At 52.7% G+C, this 14,125-nt stretch overlaps 1 protein-coding gene across 2 annotated transcripts in view; it reads left to right on the top strand.

Moving 5' to 3' along the window:
* The window catches only part of LOC101116543 (matrix-remodeling-associated protein 5), a 28,726-nt gene extending 15,306 nt beyond the window's left edge, over positions 1–13,420 (top strand). For both annotated transcript variants that reach the window (XM_027963681.3, XM_027963682.3), the window contains exons 6-7: positions 3,172–4,072; positions 10,058–13,420. In XM_027963681.3, coding sequence (XP_027819482.3) covers positions 3,172–4,072; positions 10,058–11,966 — 2,810 coding nt within the window. In that variant the 3' untranslated portion in view covers positions 11,967–13,420. The remainder of the gene's footprint in view (positions 1–3,171; positions 4,073–10,057) is intronic.
* The last annotated feature ends 705 nt before the right edge of the window (positions 13,421–14,125 follow it).

Here is a 14,125-nt window from a genome sequence, read left to right as displayed (position 1 = left end):
ACCACTTTGCTTCCTCCAAAACGACCCATCTGCTTGGATGTCCAGATTCTAGGCGAAGCGAGGAACTAAAAGTGATGAGCCCCCCTCTAGGTCATCGCAGAGCACCGAGCTGAGCTCTCTGTGTTATTTAGAAGCTTCCCAGTCGCTGTCTGTATTTCACACGTGTGGGGTATATATGTCAGCGTTCCTCTCTCGGTTCATCCCACCGTCTCATTTCTCTGCTGTGTCCACAAATCTGCGTCTCTATTTCGGCCCTGCAGTCTCCTTGAACGTACCTCCCTTTTCCTCTTTGTCTTTCCTCCTCTCTCGAGCACAGCTGTGTCCTTCAGGCTTGGATTCGGTTCAGGAGCTTGGGTTTTGTTTTTTTTTCCCCCTCCATCTGCCATGTAGATAACCCAGGAAGTGACCGATGCTGTTACACTAGAGACAGCTGTACGTTCTCTGCTAACCTCGCGTATGCTGGACGTTTTCCAGTCGTGAGAAGAGGTGCTGGGCGCAGGCGGATTACTGACATCTCTGATAGGCTCCAGCCCGACGCCAAACGCTTCCCTAATGATTTAATGAGGAATTTGCTGGAGGAAGCGAGCGGGGGACACCGCGGGGTTTTTCATTCTGAAAGGACTCTGCCTTGGATGGAAGGCGTGTCCCTCCACTGAAGAGACCCCATTTGCATTCGTCCTCAGCGTCCTCTGTACCTTGTTCCATCCTAGAGTGCCCCTGGACCACGCCTCCTCCCGAGACCATCATGCATCTTCTTCTACCTGACCGGGATTCTGCTTCTTAGCACCAGCTTTTCCTTTGGAGCAGGGCACGGCAACCCACTCCAGTATTCTTGCCTGGAGAATCCCCATGGACAGAGGAGCCTGGTGGGATACAGTTGATGGGGGTCACAAGGAGTCAGACACGACTGAGTGACGAACACTGTTCCTAGTTAGCTCCACTTTTCTTTTTTTTTTTTTGGAATATAATTGCTTTACATAATTCTGTGTTGGTTTCTGCTGTACAGCAATGTGAATCAGCTACAAGTATCCATGTATCCGCTCCCTCTTGAGCCTCCCTCCCAGCCCCCAGCCCTCCATCCAGGTCGTCAGAGAGCCCCGAGCTAAGCTCCCTGGGCTACACCCCAGCTTCCCTCTATCTGTCTGTCTCACACACGGTCGTGTGTATATCTCAGCACTGCTCTCCCGATTCGCCCCACCTTCTCCTTCAGCCGCTGTGTCCACCTGTCGCCGCTTCTCTCCATCTGCACCTCTGTTCCTGCCCTGCAAACAGGTTCATCAGGACCGCCTTTCCAGATTCCATATGTAGGCGTTCGTATCAGAATATCTGGTTTTCTCTTTCCGACCTCCTTCACTCTGTATGACAGACTCTAGGTTCCACTGCATCTCTGCAGCAGGCTCAGCTTTGTTCCTTTTCGTGGCTGAGTAATATTCCATTCTGCGGGTACCACACCTTTATGCACTCCTCTGTGGATGGACACTTAGCTTGCTTCTGGGTCACGGCTCTTGTCAACAGTGCTGCAGTGAACACCGGGGTGCCTGGGTAACGGCTTCCCTGGTGGCTCAGCTGGTAAACAATCCGCCTGCAAGGCAGGAGACCTCAGTTCAGTTCCTGGGTCGGGAAGATCCCCTGGAGGAGGGATAGGCTACCCACTCCAGCATTCTTGGGCTTCCCTGGTGGCTCAGCTGGTAAAGAATCCGCCTGCAGTGTGGACGACCTGGGTTCAATCCCTGGGGTTGGGAAGATCCCCTGGAGAGGGGAAAGGCTACCCACTTCCAGTCTTCTTGCCTGGAGAATTCTTTGGACTTCATAGTCCATGGGGTCGCAGAGAGTCGGACACCACCGAGTGACTTTCACTTTCTGACTTACTTCACTCTGTGTGACAGACTCTAGGTTCGTCCACCTCTCTACAAAGGACTCGATTTCATTCCTTTTCATGGCTGAGTAATATCCCATTGTGTGTGTGTGTGTGTGTGTGTGTGTGTGTGTGTGTGTGTGTGTGTACCACGTCTTGTTTATCCGTTCATCTGTCGATGGACACTCAGGTTGCCTGCATGTCATTACTGTAAACACTGCTGCGTGAAGGCTGTGGTACATGTGTTTTTTTGTTGTTGTTTGTTTTGAGTTATGGTTTTCTCTGGGTATATGCCCAGGAGCGAGATTGCTGTGTCATATGCTAATTCTGTGTTTCGTTTTTTAAGCAGTCTCCATGCTCCTGTCCATACTGCTTGTTATCAGCTTCCATTGCCACCAACAGTGCAAGAGGCGTCCCTTCTCTCCACACCCTCTCCAGGATTTATCATCCGTCAGTTCAGTTCAGTTCAGTCGCTCAGGCGTGTCTGACTCTTTGCAACCCCATGGACTGCAGCACATTTTAAGGGGGAAAGAAATAGATGGCATAGTAGTGCTAAGTCGTGTCCAACTCTCTGCGACACCAAACAGCAAAGGCAAAAAGACCCACCCCCAGTACCTCCACAATCGCGTGCATTCTGGAGGGGTGGGTCTTTTGCTCTTTGCTGTGTGCACCTAAACGGGAGAAGTCCATAAATTAAAGGGCTGCGCACGTGTCTTAGTGGTAAAGAACCCCCCTGCCAGTGCAGAAGACTCCAGTTCGATCCCTGGGTCGGGAAGATCCCCTGGTGAAGGGCCCGGCAACCCAACTCCTGTCTTCTTGCCTGGAGAATCCCACGGACAGAGGAGCCTGGCGGGCTGCAGTCCACGGGGTCACAGAGAGTTGGACACGACTGAAGTGACTTAGCACACACACAGAAATGAGATTAGAGCAAGTCCTGGGGATTGGGCCTTTTTGCTTTTTTTTTTTTTTTTTGCTGTTTGGACATAAAGAGAAGCATCAGATTAAAGGGTTTCCCTGACGGCTCAGTGGGAAAGAACATGCCTGCCAATGGAGGAGACTCAGGTTCAATCCGTACGTCTGGAAAATCCCCTGGAGAAAGGAAATAGCAACCCTCTCCAGTGTTCCTACCTGGAAGAATCCCAGGGACCGAGGAACCTGGCGGGCTACAGTCCAGTGGGGGCGTCGCAAAGGGTTGGACACGACTTAGCGCCTGGGCAGCTGCAACGCACAGATCCGTTAACTAACACTCTGTTCCATCCTTGTGGAAAGGGCTCGCTGTACATGGCATGTGACGGCAGCTATTGTTTGAATTCCAGGCGCTCTGATGACGCCCAACACCAGACTGCAGCGGTTCGAGGTCCTGAAGAACGGCACTTTCGTCATCCGGGGCGTCCAGGTGCAGGACCGCGGGCAGTACATGTGCACGGCCAAAAACCTGCATGGCGCCGACCGCAGGGTGGTCCTCCTGTCGGTCACGGTGCAGCAGCCCCAGATCCTGGCCTCCCACTACAAGGACGTCACCGTCTACCTGGGCGACACCATCGCCATGGAGTGTCTGGCCAAGGGGACGCCGGCGCCGCAGATCTCCTGGGTCTTCCCCGACGGGCGCGTGTGGCAGACCGTGTCTCCCGTGGAGGGCAGGGTCACGCTGCACGAGAACCGGACGCTGAGCATCAAGGAGGCGTCCTTCCAAGACAGGGGCGTCTACAAGTGCGTGGCGAGCAACGCGGCGGGCGCCGACAGCCTGGCCATCCGCCTGCACGTGGCGGCCCTGCCCCCGGTCATCCACCAGGAGAAGGCGGAGAACATTTCGCTCCCGCCCGGCCTTAGTATCCATATCCACTGCACCGCCCGCGCCGCGCCCCTGCCCAGCGTGCGCTGGGTGCTCCGCGACGGCACCCAGATCCGCCCCTCGCAGTTCGTCCACGGCAACCTCTTCGTCTTCCCCAACGGGACCCTCTACATCCGCAACCTGGCGCCGCAGGACAGCGGGCGCTACGAGTGCGTGGCCGCCAACCTGGTGGGCTCGGCGCGCCGGACCGTGCAGCTCTTGGTGCAGCGTGCGGCCGCCAACGCGCGCATCACCGGCACCTCCCCGCAGAGGACCGACGTGCGCTACGGCGGCACCCTCCGCCTGGATTGCAGCGCCTCCGGGGACCCCTGGCCGCGCATCGTCTGGAGGCTGCCTTCCAAGCGGATGATCGACGCACTTTTCAGGTACGTACGTACGGGGGCGCTCCGGGCTCGCCATCATTCCCCGGGCACCTCCGCGCGCTCCCGGGAACAGCTACGCGCAGCTTTCCTTGCAGTTTTCTTCTTGGGACGCCTCCCTCCATCTCCAGTTGGAATTTGGTTGTTCAGTCGGTCAGTCGTGTCCGACTGTTTGCGACCCCATGGACCGCAGCACGCCAGGCCTCCCTGTCCATCACCAACTCCCGGAATTTACTCAAACTCAAGTCCATTGAGTCGGTTATGCCGTCCAGCCATCTCATCTTCTGCCGTCCCCTTGTCCTCCCACCCTCAGTCTTTCCCAGCATCAGGGTCTCTTTCAATGATTGGGATCTGGGGAGACACCTTTTTGTGGGGTCGGACAGAAAAACGAACAACTCCTTGTCTGGAATGAATGGGCTTCGCTGGTAGCTCAGTTGGTGAAAAATCTGCCTGCAATGCAGGAGAGACCCGGATTCGATTCCTGGGTGAGGAAGATCCGCTGGAGAAGGGACAGGCTACCCACTCCAGTATCCTTGAGCTTCCCTGGTGGCTCAGCTGGTAAAGAATCCGTCTGCAATGCAGGGGACCTGGGCTCAATGCCTAGGTCGGGAAGATTCCCCCTAGAAGGGCGTGACAACCCAGTTCAGTCTTCTTGCCTGGAGAATCCCACAGACAGAAGAGCCTGGCGAGTTTCAGTCCATGGGGTTCCAGAGTTGGGCACAACTGATCGACTAAATAGCAACCACCCAAGAACAGATAAAAAACAGTTTGCCTTCTTTTTTCTATAATCGAATTTCAACAAAACATAGAAGCGCTAGATGTTATGTTAAAATGTATCAACAGAAGGAAAGGAGGGGAAGAAAGATTGAAAGGCATCGTGTCAGCACAAAGGTCACGCCTTTGAAATCCTTAAAGTTCATTTTGGCTACAGGGAAACGCACCGTGCCTTGTTGCCCTGTCTTCGAGCCCCAGATGTACGAATCTGGAGAGATGAGTCTGAACCCAAGGGGGATTTTGTGCCCCCGGGGAACTCTGGGCAATTTGGGGAGCCATTTTTGGTTGATGTGACTTCAGCAGCGGGGAAGCGGGGCTCCCGGCACAGGGTGGGTGGAGACCAGGGGCGTTCCTCCACACCCCATAGTGCCCAGGATGCCCCACATCAGAGAGCCGTCCAGTCCAGGTGTCAGGTGGGCTGAGGCTGAGAAACCCTCAGCTGGCACGAGAGACTGTCTAATTATCCATCCGTACATCTCTCTGTCCAACCATCCATCCATCCATCCATCCATCTATACATCCACACATCCATCCGTCTATCCACACATCCATCCATCTATCCATACATACATACAATCATACATACATACATACATATGCCTGTCTACCCATCCATCCGTCCAACCATCCATCCATCCATCTATCCATATATCCATCCATCTCTCTATCCATCCATAATGCACACATATATACATCCATCTATCCATACATACATACATCTGTCCATCTATCCATACATACATACAACCATACATACATCTATCTATCTATCTGTCCATCCATCCATCCATCTATCCATCCATCCGTCCATCCATCCATATGCCTGTCTACCCATCCATCCATCCAACCATCCATCCATCCATCTATCCATACATACATACAAACATACATACATCTATCTATCTATCTGTCCATCCATCCATCCATCTATCCATCCATCCGTCCATCCATCCATATGTCTGTCTACCCATCCATCCATCCATCCATCCATCCATCCATCCATCCATCCATCCATCTATCCATCCATACATGCATACATATATACATCCATCCATACATACATCTGTCCATCCATCCATCTATCCATACATATATACAAACATACATCTATCTATATATATGGATACATATATCTATCCATCTATCCATACATATATCCATCTATCCATACATATATCCATCCATACATACATAATCTATCCATCCATCCATCCATATGTGTGTCTACCCATCCATCCATCCATCCAACCACCCGACCAGCCATCCATCCATCTTTCCATACATTCATCCATCTATCCATCCATACATAATCTGTCCATCCATCCATCCACGCATCATCCATCCATCCATCCACGCATCATCCATCCATCCATCCATGCATGCACCTATCTGTCCATCAATGCATACACGCATACATCTATGCATCCACCCATCCACCCATCCATCCATCTGTCCATACATTCATCCATCTATCTATACATGCATATATATATATATACATCCATCTATCCGTCCATACATACATCTGTCCATCCATCCATCTATCCATCCATCCATCCATCTGTCCATCCATCCATCTATCCATCCATCCGTACATACACACATACATGCATCTACCCATCCACCCATCTGTCTATCCATCCATCATCCACCCACCCACCCATCCACCCATCCATCACTAGCGGTGGTTCTCAACCAGGGATACTGTGGCCCTGAAGGGACATCTGACAATATCCAGAGACATTTCTGGTTGTCACAACTTGCCGGGGGTGCTCCTGGACCTGCTGAGTAGAGACCAGAGATGTTCTTCCACGCCCCACAGTGCAGAGGATGCCCCACATCAGAGAGTGGGGAGAAAACCAGGCTAAGAAACCCTGACCTAGCTTAAGTGGCTGTCTAATTATCTATCTATCCATCCCTCCATCCATGCATACATCTATCTATCTGTCCATCAATGCATACATACATCCATCTATGCATCCACCCATCCATGCAGCTATCTATCCATACAGACATGCATACATCCATCCACCCATCTATCCATCCATCCATCTATCCATCCCTCCATTTATCCATCTATCCATCCCTCCATCTATCCATCCATCCATCATCCATCCCACCATCTATCCATCCATCCATCATCCATCCCTCCATCTATCCATCCATCATCCATCCCTCCATCTATCCATCCATCCATCCATCCATCCATCCATCATCCATCCATCCATCCATGCATACATCTATCTGTCCATCAATGCATACACGCATACATCTATCCCTCCATCCTTCCATCCATCTATTCATCCATCCATCCATCCATCTATCCCTCCATCCATCCATCCATCCATCCATCCATCCTTCCACCCATCCATCCATCCATCCATGCTGCTGTTTAATTAGTGTAGATCAGGAGAGCTGCCCCAAACCCCGCCGTGCGCAGGACACCTGCCGTGGGCAGGCACCCGGCCCCGATATCAGTAGTGCCGAAGCTGCAAAGTCCTGGGCTAGCTCCTCCCAAAGCCACCGTCTCTTTGTTCAGTGTTTCAAGCTGCAGAGGAGAGAGACAGTGGTTGGCAGCAGGGAGGCAAAGCCACGCCCATGACACCGTGTTGAAACCCCCCCCTTCCCCGGCTCTTCAGCCTGCAGAGCCGGGCAGCTCGGTGTGGGTTCCTCCCCGGGGACAGGACCAAAAAAAAGCAGCATGCAGGGTTCTGTGCAGCCATCCAGTCTCCTTCCAGTGCAGGAAAATGTTGCCATCGCGTTCTCCCAGCCTGTATATTTTAACTTCAGGCAGCTGGGTGGTACCTCGCGAACTTTTGCACAGTCAATCCGGAATACCACGTACCCAGTTTTCCGCAGAACATCTTCCAGCTGGGCCGGTGTCCTGCCACGCGGAGGCCTGTTTTCCATTGACATTGGCAAGGCTGAGGCAAGTGTGGAACGGACGCTGAGATGAAGGATGGTCATTCCAATGTCGACGGGGGCTGTTCTGGAGCTTCTCGCTGTAAATCATAAACGGCGGTCTCTGTAGCTTCATTATTCCCAGCTTCTGGCTAATTACATTCTCAGAAGAAAAAAAAAAAAGTGTCATTAAACAGCCCATGGGAGTTTTAGAAAGGAGCAGGCTCTCTGCCCTGCCTACACACTGAGATTGTTTAAAAAAAAAAAAAAAAAACAGAGATATTGGACTTTGGCGTCTTGAAGCCAAGTCTCCTGTGCGGTGGAGCCAGGCGCCTTTTTCAGGCTTGCCCTGTTGATTCTGATTGTGACCAAGGCTAGGATTTGCTGCCATAGGCATTTCTAAATGTTTTTCAGCCATGTGCTACTGTATACATTTCTGGAGTCTGACTCCAAGACACATTAAAACATCTCTGTCTTCACTGCTCTCCAGTGACCGACGAATTCACGGAGACTTGACTCTCTTTCTCATGGCCAGAAAAAAACAGTTGTTTCGGTCCTTGTCAATAGGTGCTTCTAGCTCAGTTGGTAAAGAATCTCTCTGCAGTGCAGGAAGAGCTGGGTTTGATCCCTGGGTTGGGAAGATCCCCTGCAGAAGGGGCGTGGCAACCCACTCCAGTATACTTGCCGTGGGAAATCCCATGGAGAGAAGAGCCCGGCGGGCTGCAGTCCCTGGTGTCTCTAAGGAGTCAGCCGTGACTTAACAACAGCACCAATGAGGTTATCAGGTTGAATTCCATCATAGGCATTTTTTTTTTTAAATGAACCATTCCATACATGCTATGAGAATGAGGCAGTGTACAGGAAATATTTAAGGATGAATGTTCAAGTTCCCCCTACAGAAGCCAGAATGGTCATTTATAAGTAATTCGGATGCTGGACACTTTTAAAGTAGCAACTTCCCAAATGTCTTAACCCGTTATTCGTAGCATTAGCTTTGCACTGCTGGCGGAGATGCCAATATATGTTTATAAAAATGTCCTGTACCTAGGGTAACTATTTCCGTCTTTCTTTCCATGTTGCCCCTTTATGCTGAAAAAAATTTTTTTCTTGCATAATAACTCAGCAGCGTGTGAATGTAGGCCTACTGCGTGGAGAAATGGCATGTCAGCATAGGGGAGTGAGAGCTGGTGAGGGTCTGTAAGCTTTATGGAGAAGGAAATGGCAACCCACTCCAGTAGTCTTGCCCGGAAAATCCCATGGACAGAGGAGCCTGGTGGGCTACAGTCTTTGGGGGTTGCAAATAGTCAGACATGACTGAACCGCTGAGCACACTTCACATTGACACATTGTAGAGAAGAAACCACAGACCAACAGCATCAAGTGCTGAAGCATCCTACCTTAGCGTCGAAACTCTTCAGATCACCACACCTCCGTGATCCATGGTGTTGCGGCCTTGCTTCCCCGTTTGCCTCACAGTTCAGTCCAGCAGCATAAGAATTGTCAACGGTAGAAATCGTCCGTAAAGTGCTTTCTTTAGGAAAAATTTCACCTCTTCCTAAGGTTAATGCATATTCGTTCTGTCTGTGATTGTAGCATTTGATCTGATTTTATCATTACCCTAAGCACCACACTGGCCAGCATGCAAATATTTGATCCACACACACACACTAATAGGGTTGATGTCGTAGGCTGCATTTCACATCTTTGAATCCGTGGCTGGGCCAGCCAGAGGGCAGGCTCCACCGGGAAGTTCTTATTCATGGTAAATAAATTGCTTCTGTGTTTGGGTCATGTCCCCTCTCAGCTGCAAAAACCATCTGACGTTTTGAGTGGCAGCCTTGTGTACTGATGGAGTTTCCCTGGTGACTCAGCAGTAGAGAATCCGCCTTCCAGTGAAGGAGATGCGAGTTGGATCCCTGGGTGGGGAAGATCCCTGGAGAAAGGGCATGGCAACCTGCTCCAGTATTCTTGCCTGGAGAACCCCACAGAGTAGGCGACTCAGAGGTAAAGAACCCGCCTGCAATGCAGGAGAGGCAGGTTCGATTCCTGGGTGGGGAAGATCCCCTGGAGAAGGGGCATGGCAGCCCCCTGCAGTCTTCTTGCCTGGAGAATCCCATGGACAGAAGAGGCTGGCAGGTGACAGTCCACAGGGTCGCAAACAGTTGGACATGACTCAGTGACTATAAACAACCAGCCTGAGCATCAGTAATTCTCAGAACCCCAAGTTTTTGTCAGGCTTTGATGCTCTCAAGCCAGGCGAGAGGGAGCATTTGGGAGACTGACTTTCTTCCTCCTTTTCTTCTCCCTCCCAATCAGCTTCGACACCAGGATCAAGGCGTTCACCAACGGGACACTGGTGGTGAAATCGGTCACCGACAAAGACGCGGGGGATTACCTGTGCGTCGCCCGGAACAAGGTGGGCGACGACTTCGTGGCGCTCAAGGTGAACGTGGTCATGAAAGCCGCCAAGATCCAGCGCAAGGAAGCCAACGACCACCAGGTCCTGTACGGGGGCGACCTCAAGGTGGACTGCCTGGCCACGGGGCTCCCCAACCCCGAGATCTCCTGGAGCCTCCCGGACGGGAGCCTGGTCAACTCCTTCATGCAGGCGGACGACAGCGGCGGGCGGGCCAAGCGTTACGTGGTCTTCCACAACGGGACGCTCTACTTCAACGAGGTGGGCCCGCGGGAGGAAGGCGACTACACGTGCTTTGCGGAAAACCAGGTCGGCAAGGACGAGATGCGCGTGCGCGTCAAGGTGGTGAGCGAGCCGGCCGCCATCCGCAACAAGACGTACTCGGTCATCCACGTGCCCTACGGGGACGTGGTCTCCGTGGCCTGCGAGGCTCGAGGGGAGCCCGCGCCCAGGGTAACCTGGCTGTCTCCCGCCCACCGGCTCATCCCCGCCTCGTCCGACAAATACCAGGTCTACGAGGACGGCACGCTCCTCATCCAAAAGGCCCAGCGCTCCGACAGCGGCAACTACACGTGCCTGGTCAGGAACAGCGCCGGGGAGGACCGGAAGACCGTCTGGATCCATGTCCACGTGCAGCCACCCACCATCAACGGCTACCCCGAGGCCATCACCACGGTGCGGGAGGTGGCCCCCGGCGGGAGCCGCAAGCTCATCGACTGCAGGGCGGAAGGCGTGCCCGCGCCGCGCGTGCTCTGGGCCTTCCCCGAGGGCGTGGTCCTCCCCGCCCCCTACTACGGAAACCGCATCACCATCCATCGCAACGGAACCCTGGACATCAAGAGCGTGCGGATGAGCGACTCGGTGCAGCTGGCGTGCATCGGGCGCAACGAGGGCGGGGAGGCCCGCCTGGTGGTCCAGCTCACCGTCCTGGAGCCGCTGGAGAAGCCCGTCTTCCACGACCCGGTCAGCGAGAAGATCACAGCCATGGCCGGCCACACCATCAGCCTCAACTGCTCGGCCACGGGCACCCCGACGCCCGCGCTGCTGTGGGCCCTGCCCAACGGGACGGAGCTGCGGAGCGGCCAGCGGCTACACAGGTTCTTCCACAAGGGGGACGGCCGGCTGCACGTCAGCGGCCTCTCATCCGAGGATGCCGGCGCCTACCGCTGCGTGGCCAGCAACTCGGCGGGCCACACGGAGAGGCTGGTGTCCCTGAAGGTGGGGCTGAAGCCCGAGACGAGCAAGCGCTACCACAACCTGGTCAGCATCGTCAATGGGGAGACCCTGCGGCTGCCCTGCGTACCCCCGGGCGCCCGGGGGACGCGCCCATCCTGGACGCTGCCCAGCGGCATGGTGCTGGATGGCCCGCAGGTGCGGGGACGCTTCGCCCTCTGGGAGAACGGCACCCTCACCGTGCAGGATGCCTCGGTCTTCGACCGGGGCACCTACGTGTGCCACGCGGACGGTGAACACGGCCCTTCCGTCGTGAGCGTGCCGGTGATCGTCATCGCCTATCCTCCGCGGATCACCAGCGAGCCCACGCCGGTCATCTACGCCCGCCCCGGCAGCACCGTGAAGATGAACTGCATGGCCATGGGTATCCCCAAAGCCGAGATAAGCTGGGAGCTGCCGGACAAGTCTCATCTCACCGCGGGGACGCAGCCGCGTCTCTATGGCAACAGATTCTTGCACCCGCAGGGGTCCCTAACCGTCCAGCAGGCCACCCAGAGAGACGCTGGATTCTACAAATGCACTGCGAAAAACCTCCTGGGCAGCGACTCCAAGACCACCTACGTCCACATCTACTGAACCGCCACGCTGGGCGGCGAGGCCTCCACCTACCTCGCCTGAAAGCGAAAGTGTTCATCGATCAGTCGTGCGGGACTCTGCAACCCACACCCACTGGACTGTAGCCTGCCAGGCCCCTCTGTGCATGGGATTCTCCAGGCGAGAATACTGGAGTGGGTTGCGATCGCTTAGGAAGTTAAAATGAAGCCTGCTTTGGGGGGGAGGGTCACAGCTGGGGCCAGAAGGTCAGAGCTCGAAAAGGGTTTGTCTCCTGCTACAGTGGCGTGACAGGAAAGACTGAAGGCTAAAGAAGAAGAGGGTGACGGAGGATGAGATGGGTGGATGGCATCACAGACTCAATGGACATGAGTTTGAGCAAACTCCGGGGAGATGGTGAAGGACAGGGGAGGCCTGGCGAGCTGCAGTCCACGGGGTTGCAGAGACTCTGACACAACCGAGCAACCCAACAACAAACCACAGCGGCGGCCCCTCTCCAGGTCGGTGGGTTTCAGGCTCGCGTTGACCTTGACCCATGCTTGATGATGAGGGGAAACAACCGCAAACGCTGTAAGGAGGTGTCTGCCGCTGCCGGGGGACTTTGTGACATGTTTACAGAATGCCAAGTGCTCTGGTCTTGCTTTTCACGGGACTTGGGTGCGGATCTCAACTTCTGAGTTGCTGGTACCACCCTGCCGCTTGAACGAGCGTCTGTAGGATCCCTAAGGAGCACTCACTGCAAATAAATCATAGAGATTCACCGTGCCTTGCTACCCGCCTGCAAAATGCGTTCCCTAGTTAACCTGCTGCAGTTTCAACACAATAGAACCTTCTAGAACGAGTATCCATCTTTCTGTTATTTCAACGTTCCGCTTTGCCCAACAAGGGCTGAGAACCACAATGATTGAATTTTCCCCCCCCACGTACCAGTGTCGTACAATACATCTCGTTTTATAAGAATGCTTTCTTCCTGGAACTCACTTTTTATATAGTGTTTTATATATATATATATATATTTTCTTTCTAATCAGACGATGAGAGTAGAAAGCAAAACATGTACTTTCTGTCTCATTTAAAAATAATAAATTATTGGTCTTTACAAGACTTGGATACATTAGAGCAGGCATGGAAATTCAAAGCAAGTTTCCTCCTCAACTTCCTTCAAATTCTTGAACCACGAAGACATTACTGTTCCCAGGGAGTCCTGTGGTGGGGGGAGGGGAGTGACATATTGAATTTCCTTGCTTGTAATAAAGTTTATCCCATGAAAGCTGCAGGGAGATGAGAGGAGACAGAGCAGAAAGCAAAGTTGTGCCCCCGGAGAATAAAGACCCTGCCTTCTGGACAGGCCCGGAAATCGCTTTCTTCCTGTCCATTTGTGTCCACTGAAAGTTCATCTGTTATTTCCATGACTGCTTTCCTGTATTTTTAAGACCCATATAATGTACATTGGATAATAAAATAATATTTCCCAAAGAGCCAAGCAGTCATGACAGTGATATTTTTCAAGGGCAAAAGCACATGAATTACATCTGAGTTTTAAATCAGATGGGTTGCTTTCACTTCCCTGGTGATCCAGGGGTTAAGACTTTGAAGATCCCACATGCCTCGGGGCCAAAAAACCCAAACCTAAAATGGAAGTAGAATTGTAAGAAATTCCATAAACACTTTAAAAATGGTGGGCCACGTCAAAACAAAACAAAAAAATCTTAATAAATCAGATTGGTTAAAAATTGCTTTTATCCACCGCACTGGAATTACTCCATTCTCTGAAACTCTTTTTATTACAAAGAAACTTGAGTCCAAGGGGAGTGGTTCTGGCGACCCCTTTGACTGGAAGAAAGGGTGGAAACAGTTCCGATCTGAACCAAGATAATTTAAGGCTGAAATAATGGTGTCAGTTAATTTTCTTTAGGAAAGAGACATCCTGGGTGCATGCCCCGTGCACAATTTTTGGCTTTCTGCGCCGAGAAGCGGGTAAAAAGCAAGATAAGTGTTTGGGAAGAAGGTGAGTTTTCACCATGCCACCAGTCTGGAAAGAAATAGCAGTCATTGAAGCAAAAGGGAGCTTGGCTTCCCACCATTCTGGGAAGCGTGGATGCTGTCTCAGGCATGAATCCGTTTATGGGCTTAAGGATAAGTCCACAGCCCTTAGGATGTGCCAGGTACCAGGATGGGGTACC

Source organism: Ovis aries, chromosome Y (assembly GCF_016772045.2).
Source record: "Ovis aries strain OAR_USU_Benz2616 breed Rambouillet chromosome Y, ARS-UI_Ramb_v3.0, whole genome shotgun sequence".
Lineage (NCBI taxonomy): Eukaryota > Metazoa > Chordata > Mammalia > Artiodactyla > Bovidae > Ovis > Ovis aries.
The sequence above is the reverse complement of the archived record's forward strand: the minus strand, read 5'-3'. Positions and strand labels throughout refer to the sequence as shown.